General features: G+C 38.6%; 2 protein-coding genes across 5 annotated transcripts in view; one reads left to right on the top strand and one right to left on the bottom strand.

Annotated features, from left to right (window-relative positions):
- The window catches only part of anchor (integral membrane protein GPR155 homolog anchor), a 116,550-nt gene extending 101,654 nt beyond the window's left edge, over positions 1-14,896 (bottom strand). For 3 of the 4 annotated variants that reach the window (XR_010953653.1, XM_067788768.1, XM_067788769.1), the window contains exon 1: positions 13,912-14,896. Coding sequence is in view for 2 of the 4 variants with exons in the window: in XM_067788768.1 (XP_067644869.1) it covers positions 13,912-14,141 (230 nt within the window). In the remaining 2 variants the exon portion in view is untranslated. The remainder of the gene's footprint in view (positions 1-13,911) is intronic. The other variant, XM_067788770.1, reaches the window with a different exon arrangement.
- Positions 14,897-17,244: 2,348 nt separating this feature from the next.
- On the top strand, positions 17,245-20,811 carry LOC137252712 (ATP-dependent RNA helicase DDX54). The gene is made up of 9 exons (XM_067788759.1): positions 17,245-17,384; positions 17,447-17,638; positions 17,701-18,049; positions 18,137-18,316; positions 18,391-18,554; positions 18,625-19,035; positions 19,098-19,376; positions 19,690-19,851; positions 19,919-20,811. Exons 1-9 carry the CDS (start codon positions 17,382-17,384, stop codon positions 20,627-20,629), a joined length of 2,451 nt encoding a protein of 816 aa, XP_067644860.1. The 5' UTR covers positions 17,245-17,381; the 3' UTR covers positions 20,630-20,811.
- Positions 20,812-20,874: the final 63 nt, after the last annotated feature.

The following is a 20,874-nucleotide window of genomic DNA, read 5'->3' as shown; positions in this document are numbered from 1 at the left end:
TCGTACAAACACATTATAGAGTCACCACTGGTCCACCTTTATGGCGATATCTCAAAAAGGCGTCCATCTATAGAACTAAGGCCCACTCCCTTTTAAAATACTCATTATCACCTTTCGTTTGATTTCCATATCGTACAAACAAATTCTAGAGTCAGCCCTGGTCCACCTTTATGGCGATATCCCTAAATGGCGCCCACCTATAGAACTATGGCCCACTCCCTCTTAAAATACTCTTTAATACCTTCCATTTGATACCAATTTCATACGAACACATTCCAGGGTTACCTTAGGTTCATTTTCCTACATGGTGATTTTCCCTTATTTTATCTCCATAGCTCTCAACTGAGTATGTAATGTTCGGTTACACCCGAACTTAGCCTTCCTTACTTGTTGATATTAAAAAAGGCAATCAAGGAATTGCAACAGAATTTTTTTAAAGCCAACTATGATGCTTGTTTTGTACAGTAGCACAGCGACAGGTTGGGCACTTAGTTTAAAATACTGTTTACGAAATATTTTGAAAATAACAGGTGTACTACATGTAGTACGCTCGGCACATCTGGGTTAAAGTATGATTTTTTTGACCAAACTATGAATGGTAATGTCCAAAGATTTGGGCAGCAGGCTTAACTGTTGAAAATTGGAATAGCTTGATACTGATGTGAAATGCAATAATGTGCTATGTTTATATTTTATTTCTCAATTTTAAACAAATTCGCAACAATAACTAAACGTTTCAATTTGTTAAACAAAAATAGAAATGCGCAACAAAATTTCAATTGGCAAATCAGCTAACTTCGAAAATTCCTACTCCCCAATTATTGTTTTCCCTAAGAGAAATTTTTCCGCGGAAATAAAAAAATCCGCGAGAATAAAATTCCGAGGGAATATTTAGAATTGGGCTGAGAAAGTTTTATGTTTCGGAATTATACTCCTTTTCTTTGCTCTCCACATAAATTCTATTTCGGATATTAATCCGAATGCATCAATTAGCATTTCCTCTGGAACAAATGCAAGAGCTAATAAATATTTCAAGCTCATCGCGAAAATTTTACTTTTGTAAAACCACAACAATGTATTTTTCAAATAAAAAATTTATAGTTTTTTTTTTTATCATGATTTAAAATGAACATAATGTAATTATGTTATGGCAATAATAATTTGTTTTCACACTTGTTTGCAGCCCTAATGATTGGATATCCCACTCAGCATTTATGTGATTCAATTTTGAATTTCCCTACATATCAATACAATTTGATTACTCTTTCTGACTAAATAATGAGTTATCATATAATTGAACTAAAGAAATAATCAAATATGAATACTTTTGATGATGGAAAACTAAAAACCATTTTTCGATCACTTTTTGGAATCATGTTTGAAGTCCTTTAATGACTAAATTTTAATATTTCATAAAAACCAACAAAAAGAATAATCAAATATGCTTACCTTTGATGATCAAAAAATGAATCTAGTTTTTCAATCACATTTTGGAATCACATTTGAATCAAATGTGTTTACTTTAGGTGATCAAAAATTTATAATCATTTTTCATTCAGCTTTCTGAATCTTTTATGAATATATTTGTTGACTGAATAATGAATTTTATATTTGTTGAAATTTAACTTTTCATTAAACATTTTATTTTTTTCACATACACATATTTTTTCAATCATGAAGCTAAGAAAAAATATATAAAAATTTTATTGTTTATGCCAAAGGTATTCTTCAAGACAAAAATAATGTAATGCTGCTCGTGAACGAAGATTTCCCTAACCATTTCTCCCCTTCAGCTTCCCAGAAAATACATAATGATTGGACAATACATAGGTTGTGAGCTATTTGAACCCCAGGTAAGTGAAACTATCTTGACATATGTACCTTGATACGGCATCAACATCCCGTATCGTATCCGTATTTTAAGATGCAGACGATAATTCTGATGTTGGATGTTGTAGTCGCAGGTGTATATCGGTCAAGTTTGTTTGCGAGTTAGCTGTGGTTCGAATAGCCAACTTTCGCATGCTTTCTTCCCCTGATGAAATAAGATTATTATGTAGTATCCTATTTTGAATGAGATATGAAGAATAAATGCATTATAAACATATATGTAATACTCCTATATTGCTAATAGAAAATGTTCGCAATGTGTTTTGAATTCGAAATCAAAACAAGACAGCCTATAAAATTTTTGTGATTGTAGCAGCATAAGTGTGACAAGGAAAAATTTAAATTTAGGTACATTCGATTGGTAAATACAAAAACAAAAACGTTTAAACAGTAATATATCGGCACTCTGATGTTTGGGAATGTATCTAGCCTATTATAGCAATATAGGAGTATTACATATATGATTATAAAGGCATTCAAAAATGATTCAAAAATCTTAATGAAAACGATTGAAATATATTCACGAATATTATCAGAAAATGACTGTGAAAAGCAGTCAAATATTACTCTAAAACTATTAAAGCTCAATTTTACAATGATATCAAATATGAATAAAAAGCGTTTCGAAATAGGAATCATAAATGATTATTCAAGAATACTCACATTTATGGTACATTTTTCTCCCGACAATACGTTAATTTTCGAACAGAAAATGCTTTTAAATTTGAACGTTTCTAATCATCTTGGGGTATGATATTTAAATATTTTTTGATCAAAATTTTCAAAAAATGCTGGCTGGGATGTCTCCAAATTTTTTTGGCAAAGTGGAAAAACAACTATGAATCAAACCTTCGGGAAAACCAAACCGCTGAAAAAAATTTCACAAGTCAAAATTCAGAAAGTAATCACACGGTAAAAAACATTAAATTTTGCGCAAAATTTCGTGTTTTTTTGCCGTCTGATTACTTTGTGAAATTTGACATCTGAAATTTGACTTCTGAAATTTGACTTCTGAATTTTGACTTCTGCATTTTAATTTGTTCATGGCTCAATTATATGTTTGGCTCATCTCATCAGCTGATTTTATTTATTTCATTGCATGGTCGATGGGATTGTCAAAAGGAGATGGCAAACTCAAAATGAAACCAACACATTGGCAACATTTTCTTACACATACAAAAACTGTTAAGTTTTATGTTTCCATTCCATACCATTCGCACCAACACCAATACACAGATTTTGACAATTTAGCAGACATATTTTGTTATTGTACAGATGAGCCAACCATATAGTTGAACCATTCATTTTTTCTTTGCACTTTTTGTTTTGTTTTGACAGTTGATGAATTTGTTCGCCAATTGTATAAATAATAAATATAAAAACAACTCACATTTGTGTAAGCACCTAAATTTAAACCAAAAGAAATTTTTGCGTCTGATCGAAAAACTGTTGTAAAGAATTGTTTCAAATTAATTCATATTACTTTTTTTTCTTCTTCCATCAGCGAATAATGGCATAAAGCATCACGGCGGTGTCAACATTTAATGAAAAGAAAGTGTTGATTGTAGACTCATGACGGGTATTTTGACTGGACACTGCCTTCTGGCGTCACATGCCTCATGGTCAGTGAGAGCAGATATAGGTAGTGCCGGTTAAAGGAGGAAACGAGAGAGCACGTTTTATGCTCGTGCATTGCCCTTACCAGGCTAAGACTCTAGGTGTAACATGTGAGACGGTTGTCAGATCTATATAAAGAAAGTATTCAAAAAAAATATATCTCTTAGTTTTTCCTTTTTTTGCATTGTCAAGGTGACGTGAACTATGTGTAAGGCTTCATGTTTTTAGCTCAATAAGAAGTTACTTAAAAATTGTTCGCAAAATTCCACAATTCTAAATGGATTTTTTTGACTTGACATTCTTCAGTTCGGCGAATTCGTTGAATTCGCTTTGCCATTACCTTGTCTATATTCGCCTTGATACAAAGTGATGGCATTTCAACCCGATTCGCCGTGCAAAGGAAAGCCAAATCAAAGGGAAATTAGAATTGATTTCGATTATCTGACTACTTGCTGTACCAAGGCTAAGGCGAATTCAGCACCAGGTGTTGTTATCCCAACAGCTGATTGCTTCTTCTTCTTGATTATTTTCCATACAACGCCTTGTATAACGATATGTCAATTAATCGAAATCAATGACAAATTTCTTTTGACTTGACATTCTTCTGCACAGCGAATTGGTCAAGGCGAATTCATTACAGGTGGTGTTATCCCATCAGCTGATTGCTTCTTCTTGATAATTTTCCATACATGTCAGTTAATCGAAATCAATGAAAATTTTCTTTTGAATTTTTCTTGACATTCTTCCGCACTGCGAATTGATTGAATTCGCTTTGCCACCACCTAGTATAGATTCGCCTTGAAATTGGTTGAATTCGCGCTGCCATCACCTTGGCCAAGACGTTGTTTGGAAGTTATCAAAAAGAAACCATCAGCTGATGGGATCACACCACCTGGTACTGAATTCGCCTTGTTTTCATTTTATTCGTAGCATTTTTAAAGTTTGATAAAAATATAAGGAGCAATAGATTAACGTACAACTTTAACAAATTTTCGAATTTTTTCGAAAAGGTTTTGGAGAGGGGTTTGCATAGTTTCAATTAAAACATTCATGGAAGTTTTTTCCTAATTATTACAAATAAAAATAAAATAAAAAAAATTGAAGCACTTCCTTTATATAAATGGACAAAAATCAGCGAAAAATGTCTCCTTATATAAAGACATATTCTTGCTAAACTTTGATTATTAAATTTTGACATAGAAATTGCAAAAATATTTATGAGAAGTAAAAATATAAAAGTGGAGCGCACATTACTTGGATTGGAAAGTTGGTAGGAAAGGAGATATTATTAGTCAATCAATTGCGCTCCACCTATATATTTTTATTTCTCATAAATAATTTTGCAATTTCTATGTCAAAATTTAAGAATCAAAGTTTAGCAAGAATATGTCTTTATATAAGGAGATATTTTTCGTTGATTTTTGTCCATTTATATAAAGAAAGTGCTTAAAATTTTTTTATTTTATTTTCTCCTTTTCTTACATTTTTTCGGTGTCTTAACCTATCTGTTAAGTTTTACGCTTGTAGCTTAATGAGAACTTACATAAAAATCAATCCCAAAATTCCCTCCGTTTCGTGCGCCCCCTAGCGAATCTTTTTGTATCGTGTCATCGACCTCTGAATAAAGTTTGAAATTTCAAATCTCTAGCTCATCGAGAAGTTACTTAAAAGCTGGTTTGAAAATTTTCAAATTCTTATCGAATTATTTCGATCCGTGCGCCACTTAACGGACTTTTTTTCTCCTATTGTTGCTTTGTCACGGTGTTCTAACCTATGTGTAAAGTTTCACGTTTGTAGCTCAATGAGAAATTACTTAAAAATCGATTGCAAGATTTGTATGAAAAGCGGACAAACATTCAACCGACCTAATATAAAGGAAGTAAAAAAGAATTTAACCGACGAAATTTATTAAAAATTGCCATTGCTACTTTCGTGTCCTCTGCTGTATATAACTTAGTTAAAAACGTAAATTTTTTATTTTTATTTTAATCAACTTATTAAAATAATATCTAATACTTAAAACAAATTAAAGTTTTCATGATGTTTTCCATAGAAGTTAATAAAGAAATATCACATTATTTACAGCCAGATGACAAGCCTCGATACATTGTAATGTTGTTTAACATGTTTCAATCCTGTGAAAAATGTTGTGTTTAATTTGTTTTCGATTTACAACGTGATATAAGGCTCAATTACAAAAACGCAGTTATAAAATAGAAGCATCAGAGAAGCGCCAACGAATCAATTTCATTTAAACAAATACGCTTTAGTTGGTATATGTACACACGTACCAATTAGTTAGTTAAAAAGGGAAAACTTGAATATAATTCATACAGTTTAGAACAAAGCGAATCTGAGTTATTTTACTATATTAATTAGGGTGTGAGTACACGTACGTACTTAATTATTGCCAAATAAATATGCATTATTTTCAATAAGTTTTATAATTATTTGGAATCAGCTCCAATCAATCATACAAATATGATTTATCATAACTTTTTAGAATATTATTTGAAGACGTTTTTTGATAAGATAAATTTTCTAATTTCTCCAGGTCTGTTGTTGTTGCAGCATTGATTCGCCACATCCAATAGATGCGATCGCTCACAAGTCGTGATCAATATTCTTTAACTGGAGTTCGAGGAAACTTGCAGTTTCAACAAGGTTGAACCCAATGTATAAATGTTATAGAAGCGTTGGTTACATATTGGTGTCATTTTGGGACACGTTACAAGCTGGGCATAAATTATGTATGTATGTCGTGGTTGATTTTGGATAGGTAAGAGTTTAACTTGTTACAGTATCCAGATCGAAGTTGAGCTAGAGTAACGCGCGTCTCCCTGGGAATAGAGGTACGATGTGTCTTGGTGGATTTCTCTGATGACCTTTTTGTGCTCTTTTTCTTCATACGACTGAGTTCAAAGGCACCATGCTCATAATGCTTACGGGGGTGTCTTCAAAAGTCCCTGGGAGGCGGTGCATTAGACAGTTAGACGCCTGTTGAAACGCCCAGGTTTCTGGGTATTCAGCAATAACAGCTTGTTCAGCATTTCATTTGTAAATGGTGTTCTGAATACATAAGAAGACTCATCGAATTTCTGAGAGCAGTTTTTTGACAGACCTGTAGTTTCTACCACCTTTGACGTAATAGGAATACCCTTGCATACTCCTTATGAGAAATATATAGCTTATTCACATTGCCATCAAAGTATACCCAACCACCTGATCGATCGCCAGTCAGTACATAGTGTATCCATTAAAAGCGATTTATTTTAACTCTGGATTTCTAGAAGGCATTGAAGGTAATAAGTAGCGTCAATTTGCTTGGAACTGTTCGATAAGTTCGATAAGCCCAGCCACAATCGATAAAATATACCCACGGCATGTATGCCTGTTGTAAGAGGCGACTAAAACACCAAATTGATTCAAAGGGTGGTGTAGCGCAATACTTCCAAGGGGTTGCCAGCGCAATATATAGCTTCTCTAACCCAATTATCAACCTTAACTACACGTGGCGAATCCCGTTTCTTTAACATCCGAGGCAACAATCATGGATCCAGGGGGTGGGAAGGCGGAAGTTTAGTTTATTAATTCAGACTATAATCAAAAATCTTACAGACTAGCTACAATAACATACATATTAAAAATAAAAATATAAAAATTAAACATATACAATAGGTACAACATTATGTAAAGAGTAAGTCAATGGAAGTCTTAAATGTATCTCTGGACGCAGAAAAATCAATATTTAATCTAGTAGAGATTTTATTTAATTCTGTAAGGGCGCGGAAAATCGAGCTAAAATTAAAGTAATTTGCTCTACAAGAACTCAAATAAAAAGGCAGGAATGCACGCAGTTTTTTTTTTGCGGCACATTAAACGATATTTTTGCTAGAAGAGGCGCACAGTCCAAAGAGCCCACAATTAAGTCGAACACAAACATAACCAAGTGCACCGTTCTCCTCGCTTCAAGTGATTGCAGATTGATCAGTTGACAACGAGAAGAATAAGAAGGCAGCGGGTTATCAAAATGTATGGAGTTCAAAGCAAAACGGACAAACTTTCTTTGAATTCTGGCCGAATGATTGCTATAGATGGGGTTCCAGATATTGGAAGCATATTCTAGTTTGGAGCGCACTAACGATATATATAGGGCTTTCTTAGTATACAGATATTTAAAGTCCCTTGCATATCTGCGAAGAAAAGCAAGGTGCCTGTAGGCCATTGGGAGCACATAACATATGTGATTGGTGAATGTGAAATTTGAGTCAAAAACAACTCCTAGATCAACATGTTCGTTAACTGACGCCAACTGGATGCATGAAATAGAGTACAACGAAGAATAGGAACTATCCTCGGCGAATCCTGTTTCACTAACAGAAGAAGCTCTGGCGACCCCAAGCTCCACATAGAACTTGGGGGTGGGGAGGGTGGTAGGGCCTGAAGGCTTAATGTGGCCATATCAATCGTTACCGAGATGCTCGGGCTAGCACCTTAATGGTGATGTGTTACCGGAACGTACCGGATCTGTATCCGGCAAAGGACCATCACATCGATAACACTCCCTAAAGCCTTCGGGGAGCAACCTTACCGCTACAACAACAACAACAAAAACAAGAATAGGAACTGTTGGATTTTGAGAAAGACATATTAAAGCATTTTTTAACATTTAAGAGAAATTTATTGGTGCGACACTAATCATCCACATTATTAAGGTCACTTTGCAGAAGGCAGGAATCTGACGGACCATGGATTCTACGGAAAAATTTAAGATCATCGGCAAATAGCAGAAAACAAGAGTTTTTGAAGCAGGAACCAATATCATTTATGAAAAGCACAAACAGAAGTGGACCAAGAATACTGCCCTGAAGCACTCCAGATGTTGACGCTTCCCAAGGCAGTCGGTTCTATGTACCGGAGCGACTCGGGATTTTTCCCGACCAAGGACTGTAATTTCAGTGTGACCCCATTTAATTTGTTGCATCCCTCCCACAAATTGTCATCCTCCCAGCAGCTCCTTGCAGCAGGACTGCTCCATATTCTCTTACTCCGGAAAGGCATCTAATCCAATCCGGGTCCGTCTCTTGGGTCCCGAGAAATGGTTTTGCTGCATCTGCCGGAAAAGAATCTTTTTAGGAAGGTCATACTCTGTTCAGTGTGTCTCGTGTAAGGGATGGTTGCATCGGACAGGTTGTACTGGGCTTGATCCCAAAACCCGACGTCCACGTAACTTTTATAAATCTTTTGTGGCTCCTTGCTGTTCACGCCCAAGGGCGTCCCGTAGTCTACGTCTAAGCGCCCCCCCCCCCACTACCTTCCAGCAGCCCCACTGCTCAGCAAGCCACAAGTACCCGCTGCTGCTCGCGCCCCACGGCGCCAACAACTCAAACAGCTGCTACCACTCATAACTACAATCTTCGCAGTAGAGTCGGAAGCAACGCTGAGCAACAGCCCCTGCCCCCGTCTTCTCCCCCCCCCCCCCTCTTTTCCGGCAGCAATCGTGTAGGTCAGGGAAACAGACTCTTAGTCCCTACCTCCGTTTGCACCGTTTGCCAGCATATATATGTTTGCGACATCCGCCCAATGCAGCTCCTGCCTTGGGTGGTGCCACTTTCCTAGATGTTCTGGTCTCCGCGACGGCAACCCCCCGACGGGTTTCATCGCGCCATGTTGCCAGGTCGCAAACCCAAATCATCCGGGTACCCCAATGCTTGCCCAAGGACGCCCAGTCCCAGGGCCACAACAGCAATTGCGTCCTGGCCTTCCTCAACACAGGCGTAGTCACCCGTCACTTACCCCCAGAGTGGCGACGTTTCCCCCCATGCACTTCAGAATTCTGCAGTTAAACTGTAATGGACTAACTGGGAGATTACGGAGATAGTCAAAATCATGAAGCGGCACAACATCCGCATTGCTGCGATTCAAGAGACTAAACTCACAGCATTGCAGACCTGCTCTGGGTATAATGTCCACAGAAAAGATCGCGAGAGCGGAAATGGAGGCGGCCCGCGTTTATAATACACCACTCTGTGCAATATCACATATTTGATCCTGGCATCGACCGCAGGGACAATGTCTTAGAACGTCAAGGCCTATCTGTCCGGTCAGGCGATGCAAACCTAGAAATCATCAACATCTACATCCCCCTGCCACCTGTGGCCCCAGTGCATACCGCCCTAATATCAGAGCCTTACTCACTGGCAACAATCGCATTATCTTATGCGATTTCAATGCCCATCATGATCTATGGCATTCAAATTTGCGGGCGGACAGTAGGGGTGAAATGTTGGCGGATCAAATAGAAGAAACGACGTTCTGCACAATAAACGGAGACGCCCCCACACGTATGGTAGGAAGCTGTCACAGTTCGCCAGATATCTCAATCGTGAGCGCAGAACTCGTAAACTGCGTCAACTGGCAGCCGATGGTATCATTGGCATCCGACCACCTGCCTATACTTATTTCGCTCGAGCGTACCGCCGACTTCATCGTCACCGAAAAACGCACTTTCATAAACTTTAAAAAAGGAAAGTGGGAAGAATATAAATCTTTTACAGACAACCTCTTTGCTGCCCTCCCTATCCCGACTGATGCCCGCCAAGGGGAGCGTGCCTTCCTCAAGGTCATTGAATCCGCCTCGGCACCTTTCATCCCCGCTGGGAGAATTCCCGAAATCCGGCCCCACTTCCCGGCGGAGGCCGCAAACTTAGCGAGAGAACGTGACCTTATAAGGCAGCTTGATCCAGGCGACCCCCAAATAAGGGATATAAACCAACGCATCAGATTGCTTGTGGATGAACACAAGCGGGCGAAATGGGAGGAGCACCTAAGAGGTTGTAACCTCTCTACCGGTGTGGGTAAACTTTGGGCCACCGTAAAGTCCCTATCGACTCCGACTAAGCACAAAGACAAAGTTTCCATCGCCTTTGGCGACAAAGTGCTGTCGGATGCGAAAAAATGCGCGCGCGCTTTTTGCCGACAATATATAATGCATTCTACGGTCGACAAAGATAGACGGAGGGCCAATAGACACGCACATAAACACAAATTCAGCGCGTCACCACTCACCATCACCGCTAAAGAGGTTGAGGACGCCATTGGCCGCGCTAAACCATCCAAAGCAGTGGGCCCAGACGGCATAGCCATTCCGATGCTTAAAAGCCTAGGGAAAGAGGGTTTCAAATATTTAGCGCAGGTCTTCAACCTGTCTCTTTCCACCTTTGTCATACCCGAGAAATGGAAAATGGCCAAGGTGGTCCCGTTACTAAAGCCTGGTAAACTAGCTAACATAGGAGAGTCGTATCGTCCGATATCTCTCCTATCGCCAGTAGCAAAGACGCTCGAAGCCATTTTGCTCCCTTATTTCCAAGCAAATTTGCAGCTAGCCTCCCATCAGCATGGCTTCAGAAAACTCCATAGCACTACCGCCGCGCTAAATGCCATTAGCACCCAGATAAATTGCGGTTTAAATCAAAACCCCCACCATAGAACAGTACTCGTAGCGCTAGACCTATCAAAAGCTTTTGATACGGTCAACCATGGTTCGTTACTGCAAGACCTGGAAGGGTCTACCCTTCCCCCATGTCTTAAAAGGTGGACCGCAAATTATCTGGGTGGTCGGCAGGCATCGGTGCAATTTAGAAACGAAACATCAAAGCCAAGGAGAATTAAACAAGGGGTGCCACAGGGTGGTGTCCTATCCCCACTTTTGTTTAATTTCTACATATCTAAGCTACCTTCACCACCGGAAGGAGTCACAATCGTTTCCTACGCCGATGACTGCACAGTAATGGCCACAGGCCCAGGCCCACAGATCGATGAGCTATGCAATAAAATAAACGGCTACCTCCCTGATCTCTCCAGTTTTTTCGCCTCGCGAAACCTGGCATTATCACCGACTAAATCTTCCGCGACCTTATTTACAACATGGACGTCCCAAATGTCGACCATTTTGAACATACACGTCGATGGCTCTACGCTACCGGCTGTACTACACCCCAAAATCTTGGGTGTGACGTTTGATCAGGATCTACATTTTGGTGAGCACGCAGCCGCAATTGTTCCGATAATTCAGAGCCGTAACAAAATCCTCAAATCCCTTGCTGGCAGTACCTGGGGAAAAGATAAAGAAACGCTCATGACTACATACAAAGCAATTAGCCAGCCGATTACGTGCTACGCGTCACCCATATGGTCGCCAAGCCTAAAAATTACCCACTGGAAGAAGCTACAGGCCTGCCAAAATACTGCTCTCAGAATTGCCACGGGCTGTCTTCTTATGTCCCAAGAACACCATCTGCATAATGAGGCGAGAATACTCCCCATCAGGGAAAGAAACGAGATGCTGACCAAACAGTTCCTGTTGAATACCCAGAAACCTGGGCATACCAACAGACATCTGATTGACGAGCCAGCACCGCCTAGGGGCTTAAGGAGTCATCTCCGTAAGCATTTTGAGGAAATGCGGCACCTGAGAACCCAGCCGTATGAAACGAAAAAACACAAGCAGGTCCTTGGTGAACTCCACAAACAGGCGTCGGACCTTTATGACGGGAATTGCCCGGTGAATCCAGTACTCTTCCAAACTTGCGGAAGAGGAACGCATACTCCCCAGGGAAACGCGTGTCACTCTGGCTCAACTTCGTTCTGGATACTGTAACAGGTTAAACTCTTACCTATCCAGAATCAACCCCGACATACAAAATGTATGCCCCGCTTGCAATGTGTCCCCACATGACACCAACCATCTCTTTAATTGTAATGTGGAACCAACGCCTCCAACACCACTTTCCCTATGGTCCAACCCTGTTGAAACAGCAAGTTTCCTTGGACTCCCGTTAGAGAATGTTGATGACAGTTTGTGATCGGTCGCGTCTGTTAGGTGGGGCGAAGCACTGCTACAACAACAACAACTCCAGATGTTGAGACAAATGAGTGGGACTTAAGATTTTCGATTTTAACACACAAGAGTCTATTCGTCAGGTAGGATTTCAACCAGCGTAAAACACACAGAGTGAAAGCTAAAACACTCTGGTTTATATAAGAGAATCTGGTGAGAGACTTTGTCGAAGGCCTTCGAGAAGTCCGTGTATCAACTTGAGATCCATCTTTGAATGCGGATATGTGGTCATACCCAATCGTTCCCGAGATGGTCGGGCTAGTACATTAATAGTGCTAATTACCGGAACTTACGGGATCTGCATAAGAACCATCAGCATCGATAACACTCCCCAAGGCATTGGGGGAGTGTCCTTATCGCTACAACAACATCCTGTTACAAATATGAATGTATTATACACATATTTAGCAGACGAAGCTCCCCAAGTTCATCATCGAATTTGGGAGTGGGCCGGACAGCCTATGTTCAATGTGGTCATATTTAATCCTTCCGGAGAGGGTCGGGTACAACTTAATGGTCTTTTTTACCGGAACGTACAGGATCTATGGCGGGAAAAGGACCATCAACATCCATAACACTCCTCAAAGTCTTCGGGGAGTGTCTTTATAGCTAACAACAGCAAGAGAGCGGGGTGGCATTCCAATATAATGGCGTTTTCATGACCACCCTTAAACTAGATTTAAAGTTATAAATCAAAATTCATATATCAATTCTCAGCACTCAGTATTTACCTAATCTTATCATGAGTTAATAGCGCTAAACAATTTCCCTTTCACTTAGAGACTGTTGGTTAAGTGACTGTCGCGTAGACTGAAATTTGGTTATCAGTAGAAAAGTATGCACTGCGAGTATGTATTTGCGTCAAGCGCTCATTCTAATTCATATCGTCTTGATCAGAATGGGCGAGATATTATGTATTCTGAAGTTTTTACTGGTTTTACTTTATTTTTGCTTACGTAGTACTTGATTGAACCCAAGGAACGAGTGGAAGCCGTGCAATTATTGTTACAACAGCATTTTGATGAAACAGGTAAACAATGGCATTCAAACCTGCTTAGCCAAAGCGCTGGCGGTATTAACAGGAACCATGTTGTTTGAACAAGGTAGGTGGGGATTCATGGGGTATAAGCGCAATACAAATATTTATAACTTCCAGCTGCCGCAACCAATTTTTCAACCACACCTAGCAGTGGGCAATCCTCTCTACTACTTAAACAGTACCTGTTACCGGAACGTTTGTGATCTAAATCCCGGAAAGGGCCATCAACTTCGATAACACTCCCCAACCTTGCTTTATCGATGTTGATAGTTCTTTGCCTAATATATATCCTAAATTTTCCGGAAAATAAGACTCTTTTGGTTCTCCCCGTTGAATATTATACAAAATATTATACCAAATCGTTCCCGAGAAGGTCGGGCTCGATAACACTTCCCAAAGCCTTCGCTACAAAAACAACAAGAACATCTCTTTCTAGATAACATTTTATTACAAAATATATTCTTACCCGCAAATGATTATACCGAAGCATTGCACCAAAGCTGGATAAAAATTTGACATTGGATTTGAGTTGTCTGGTTCGGTTGTTGTCGTAGATACGTTAGCTGCCATAGTTGTTGCTCTGAACATGTTGTCTATATCATCCATATCCATATCATTATCGGTGTCAGTGCCATTGGAGTCTTCAGTACCTGATGTTAAATTACGGAATACACCCAGAACCATTGAGCTATCCATTGTAAATATATGTTGTTACACTCAGCACTACTCTTATTTATTTTGTATGTTTGCACTGCTGTACACCGAAATTTCTTAAAAACATTTGCACTTTTTTTATTTGTAAAAGAAATTTGCATGTGCACGCAAATTAATTTTAATTATTTTGCTAATCGATATTGCCAGCTACTACCGGGGGGCATCATACCTACATACACATCCACATGTAATATATCGCGCTAAATATTAAACGAAATTGCATTTTCCGCAAAAGTTGATGTTTGCATGATTCAGCTGATGTTGTTGTTGCTGCGTTGTATTCCACAGCTTTGTGAGAATGCAAATTTAGGGGTTGAGTTTTTTGCCTCCTACCTGCTTGCGTGCCGCAGGCTTATTTGGCGGTGCGGCTAGGTATGTGCCTTTAAAACCTCAGATATACGTAGCTAATATATTAACTAAAGATACATATCTATTTTTGGATAAATAATAGAAAGTAAAATGTGTTTGTTTGCGTCACGTTATTTTTGTTTTTTTTAGCCTTTTGGTTTTGCTTTTGTATTTTCACTTTTGCCACAAAGTACACTATTCGAACAAATCGATTTGGTATTGCTTAAAACTTACAAATTCTAATTTACGGAGCTCTTCCTATGTTATCACCGATTGAAGCGATTGCGTGATTTGAACTTATTTTTATTGAATTTGATTAATTTATGCACAAACAGAAAGGTAAAAGCGAAGAATTATTTTAAAAACATCTAATCGCTCAGCTGATTGTATTAAAATATTTTTTTTATGACATTACCACACTAGAGCCACCTAGCGAGTAATTTGAGCACAGCTGACATTTAAAGGGTGCCATATAGTTGAAATTAAGGAAGAACAACCCTGAAAGGTATTGACGGAAGGTAGAATATCTCAGCTGTCAAGAAGTGAAATTATTTAACCAATTCCACAAACTTTTCGTTAGAAAATTCCTTCAATAATATTGGACGTATACGTGGTCGAAGTTAAACTAGCAGGTACTTAAGAACACTCGCTTATTTTTTGGTAGATACTGTCTTATCGACTTCAACACTAAATAAACATTTCTTCCCTTTAAAGAAGTTGGTAATTCTATACAACAGCATGACACTGCTAATACCCGTCCAAAAATATCGAGAGAGGTGTCAAAAGACGAGTATTAATCTCGACAACAACAATCCGAAGGCGGAAAAATGAAAATTATATCTATGTCCGGAGATATTTGCAGTTGAAGTTGGTGATTTTCATCCGGTTGTTGTAATGTTGTTTTACCCCCAAAACAAATTGTGAACATAAGTGTTTTGCGCGGATATAGTTTTGGTCCCCAAACCTGTGTTGGACCCACCTAGGGTAATTTTTTATAAGCGCGGTCAAAGGCAAAAATACTATGGATCCCACCCCCGGTTTCGGAGGGACCCGCGGGTTATTTTTGGGTTTGCGTTAATATCCTTTGAACGAGTTAAAATTATTATTTTTCGCCTTCGGATTATTAATACTGATGTCAAGACGCGTCGTTTGACGCCTCTCTCGATATTTTTGGACGTGTATTAGCAGTGTCATTATGTCGTATATAATTACCAAGAAGTTTTCGATTTCAGTCGGATTGACCTAATGAAAACCAGAGTCCGTATTACGATTGGTGATCAGAGACTGAGAACCATTTTCAATTAACGATAACTATGCACTGTCGCCATAGCCTAGGCTGTTAATGAAACAGGATTCGCCACGGATAGTTGAGGTTCACAATTGGGTTTTGGAGAAGCTATATATTGCGCTGGGAACCTGAAAGGGTTGCGCCACACAACCCCTTGAATCTATTTGGTATTTTAAGTAATAGTCTAGTTGAGGTGTCGACTGCTAATACGCTTCAAAAAATATAGAGAGAGGTGTCAAACGAGGCGTCGTAACATCAGTATTACTAATCTGCAGGCGGAAAATAAAAATTTTAACACGTTCAAAAGATATTAACGAAAAACCAAAAAATGACCAGCGGTCCCTCCGAAACCGGAGGTGGGATCCGCCTTTGGGCTTTTTTGTCGAGATTAATACGCGTCTTTTGACACCTCTCTCGATATATTTGGTAGCGTATTAGCAGTCGACCCCTCAAGTAGACTTTTACTGTGTTTTAGTCGCCTCTTACGACAGGCATACTTACCGCGGGTATATTCTAACCCCCTAACCCGCTGGGTGACCTAACGAGTACTTTTTGTCGCTAATTGGCACATGTTTTTAACCCGATCCATCATTTCAGAGCTTTTGCCATTTTCTATTACGAATCCGTAAGACGTAATTCCACACAATAACTTTGCATTTATTAAACATTACGGTATCCCAACACCGACTCGATGGCATTTCTACATGTCTATAGCTGTATTTCGTTGCTAACTAGTACGATTAAAACACTAGCTAGCTTACCGAATTGCATGGAAAGCAACAAAAAAAAGTAATCGAGTTGAGTTGGCTAAGCGCTTTCAGTTGAAACCGCTTAGGTAATTGTCGACCTGATTGATAGTGTTGTATGGTGTTGCATATTCAAAAATAGGGCACTATTGTGAACGAGCGAATGAAATGAACATACGAATGTGCAGATAAACAAAAATAACAAAATAACAGCGTGGCGGCAGGGTGACATACATACAAACAAGCACACGCATTTCATGTATTTTGTTTTTGTAATTCTCTGGTTGAGTGCCAAAAACATACTGCGCTAGAAGTAGAAATGTCATAGCAGCGAAAAAAAAGTAACAATTAGCTGATAAACCTCCACCATCTGTATGGTTTTGGCATAATGAAACTGTTTAAGCGGGAGTCATTGGTGCCGTATGTCGTATCGCTGTAGTCGTATCCCTAACGTAATCAGCTGTTTATCGTTACGACTGTAACCAAAAGCCAATTGGTTGGCTACGATACGGTTACGACCTTAGCGGCACCAATAATCGATTGCATTGATTCTCATAAGGTTGGTCGAATCAGCTGTTATAAGGTTACCGATACGGTTACCGATAAAGCACCAATGTCTCCAGCTTTAAGCTAGTTGAAGCGTTTTCTTCAAGCTCGCTTGAAAAAAAATACACCTTATAATGTGATTGGAAACTGCAGTATCGACTGATATAGCCAGCTGATTGCTTTTGGTGTTTTTCCTGCCATTCGTCAGATTTAAAAACAAAAAAGTTTAGCCACACGTGTTTTGGAATTTGGTCATAGCCGTTGATAGCCATATTAATTGTTAATCTAGGATCTATGGTAAGCTTTTATGAAAATACCAAAATCAGACCTATTTTAAGTAGATGCCTTTCATTTTATAGGGTAAAAAGAACAATGATATCGACCTGCCCGGGTTTCCTTCGTTTGATGATGGAAGAGGCGACGATATTGAACACTCTAAACAAAAGAAATCAAAGAAAGGTGGAGGTTTCCAATCGATGGGTCTGTCCTTTAACATAATTAAGGGCATAACAAAGCGTGGTTATAAAATACCCACACCCATACAACGGAAGGTAATGCATAAATGCATGATACGCAGAAATTCAATAACTTTAATTTACTTTTATAAATTTAGACTATACCACTGATACTTGAAGGGCGCGATGTTGTAGCTATGGCCAAAACTGGATCTGGTAAAACTGCCTGCTTTCTTATACCTATGTTTGAGAAATTGCAAACACGTGAACCAACGAAAGGTGCTCGTGCATTAATTCTTTCACCCACTCGCGAGCTGGCTGTACAAACATACAAATTTATAAAAGAATTGGGGCGTTTTATGGATTTAAAAACGATTTTAGTGTTAGGAGGTGATTCAATGGACTCACAATTTTCTGCTATACACACTTGTCCTGATATTATTGTAGCTACACCAGGTCGCTTTTTGCATTTGTGTGTCGAAATGGATTTGAAGTTGAATTCAGTCGGTGGGTTGCTAACTCTTAATTGAATTTTGGAAATATCTTTGAATCTATTTAGCTTAATTATCTACTTTTACAATTTCTATTACAAAGAATATGTGGTATTCGATGAAGCAGACCGTTTGTTTGAAATGGGTTTTGGTGAGCAACTAAATGAAACATTACATCGTCTACCGTCAACAAGGCAAACAGTACTATTTTCGGCGACACTTCCAAAGCTCTTGGTAAACTTTGCAAGAGCGGGTTTGAGCGATCCAGTTTTGCTGCGTTTAGGTAGGTGGTTGGCCAGATTTTTGTTGATATTTTTTGAATTTATTACATAATTTCTTTTTGCAACATACACACAGATGTTGAATCAAAAATACCGGAAGGATTGACGCTTAAATTTTTGTATTGCCGTCCTGATGAACGTTATACAGCCCTAGTGGTGCTACTCAAATACGTTATACCAGAGGATGCTCAAACTGTGGTGTTTGCCGGCACACAGCATCACGTTGAGTTGATATGCTTTGTTAGTAATACATACTTGCTTTTTACCAATGAACACAATAATAATTGTCCTAATTTTTCTCTGATTACAGATTCTTACGAAATGTGGCATATCCAATACGGCGGTGTATTCGAGTTTGGATCCTGCGGCGCGTAAAATTAATACCGCAAAATTTGTGAATAAAAAAGTTTCTGTACTCACTGTTACCGATGTTGCAGCGCGTGGTATTGATGTACCTAGTTTAGATTATGTAGTAAATTTACATTTCCCTGGAAAGCCCAAGCTATTCGTACATCGAGTTGGACGTTGCGCACGCGCTGGTCGTACTGGCACTGCGTTTTCAATATTCTCTACCGATGATGCTGCTCACGTACTTGATTTGCATTTATTTTTAAGTCGTCAATTCAATATAAATGATAACAAAACGGTCGGTGTAGCGCCACAGGACATGTTAGAAGAGGAACATTTGTCGATGACAGAAATAAAAAAGAGTCATGATATTGTAATTAAATTATAAGTTGATTGTTGATTTATTAATTCTAATTGCAACTATTACTTTAACAGGCTGGTGTCTTACGTAAAAGTGAAAATGCATATAAGAAATATTTATCATCACGTCCTGTTGCTTCGACAGAATCGAATGCGCGCATAAAAAAAATTAAGTTTTACAGCTGTAAACCTTTAGATGACTTTCTAAAAGCATCGTCCCTTGTTCACGTGCCAACTAACTCGACGAATAACAACAGTAAGAAAGCAAAAGAGGAGGAGGCTCAAAAGCAACGGGAAATACAAGAAGAAAAACATGATTTTTTGATAAAAATGCGCAACTTCAAACCATCTACAGTAAGTTAACATAGCCTACAATATAACTTAAGCAGTACAGTTGGTCCAAGAGCGTAAAATCAAAGTTTAGATTTAAAACTTGCGATAAACGCTACAGCTTTAAAAAATTCTTTGCTTTAACAAATAGTTGGAATTCTGGAATTATTCAGTAAACAGCAGGAGTTCACAACTTGAAAAAAGCTTATTATTTTCAAAGTTCCTCAACAAATATGTGTTTATGTTACGTGGGGCTTCATTGAACTATTTTCCGATATAGGGCGATTTCCACTCAGTCACGGTTCTTTTTAATAATTTTGAAATTTTCAATTTTTAGACCATTTTTGAGCTAAATCGGCATCAAAAATCTTTAACGTATGCTGTCATGAAAGAGAAACGTTCAAAGCATGCGGATGTTATAGCCAAATACAGGAATAAAATGAATGAAATCGAAAAAGAGGAAGCCAACAAGCAATTAGTAGCGGAAGGAAATGAAAATGTGAGTATGTGATTTTTTGTATATCTCCAAAGCACTTTTTAATTTCAGCTTATTTGTCCCCTTGAAGCCTGACGAAGCGGATGTGAATGAATTAAATTCAGCATTCGATAAAATTGTCGCCCCCAAAAAACGTAAAAATCTTGAAGATTTATACAAGGATAAAAAGAAGAAAAAGAAAAATTACGTAAAAGATACAGAAAACTATATTCCTTATCAATCTGTGGATAAAAACACCGAAGATGGCCTTGCCATGGACTCATTTGAGCGACAAGCTATGAATGCTGAATTTTCAGTGATCGATCGTGACAACACCACAGACTTCCGCCACAAACCTGGTATGAAGAAATGGGATCGTATTAAGAAGAAAATGGTGTCTGTGCAAGATCCACGCTCTGGTAAAATACGTACAGAATCTGGAGCATGGATACCGGCTTCTTTTAAAACGGGTCGTTATAATGATTGGAAAGAAAAGTCTAAAATTGAAGAACAAATACAACGTGAAGCTGAAACTGATGATGATGGTATGAAACCACTTTCTCATAAACAACGCTATCCAGTAGGACAGCATGCTCGTCACAATGCCAAAATGGTAGTTAAGCAACGTGCTGGTGGTGGTGAGAATGAGTTACGCCATCCAGAGCAAATTGTTAAAGCGCGCTTGCGTTTAGAGTTTATTAAAAAGCGAAATACTCAAAATGCTATACGTAAAGCGGAGAATAGGAAACGAAGTATGCGAAAGAACCAGCGAGCCAAGGTGAAGAAGGGAGGAAGGAAATAAAAGAAAAAGACAGTACGAAGAATCTACGATGGGCTATATATTTTAAATAAATATCAGAAAACCAATCTTTATATTCTAAGAAAATTTATGTAAAATACATTTCAATATTGAAAATTAAAAAATTAACAGGAAATAATCGAAATATAAAATGATCCCAATAAATTAACATTAAGATTAATCAAGACCCTATTTCGGTTTTTATTGATGATGTCCAAGAATGCTTAAACACCTCAAATTGCTAACTC

The sequence above is a fragment of the Eurosta solidaginis genome, chromosome 5 (genome assembly GCF_040869045.1).
Source record: "Eurosta solidaginis isolate ZX-2024a chromosome 5, ASM4086904v1, whole genome shotgun sequence".
Lineage (NCBI taxonomy): Eukaryota > Metazoa > Arthropoda > Insecta > Diptera > Tephritidae > Eurosta > Eurosta solidaginis.
The sequence above is the reverse complement of the archived record's forward strand: the minus strand, read 5'-3'. Positions and strand labels throughout refer to the sequence as shown.

Bases quoted from the DNA above. Each gene is read 5' to 3' on its own strand.
- LOC137252712 (XM_067788759.1), top strand. The intron at 18,317-18,390 runs GTAGGTGGTTGG...ACATACACACAG, and splicing joins TCCAGTTTTGCTGCGTTTAG to ATGTTGAATCAAAAATACCG. The intron at 19,852-19,918 runs GTGAGTATGTGA...GTCCCCTTGAAG, and splicing joins TAGCGGAAGGAAATGAAAAT to CCTGACGAAGCGGATGTGAA.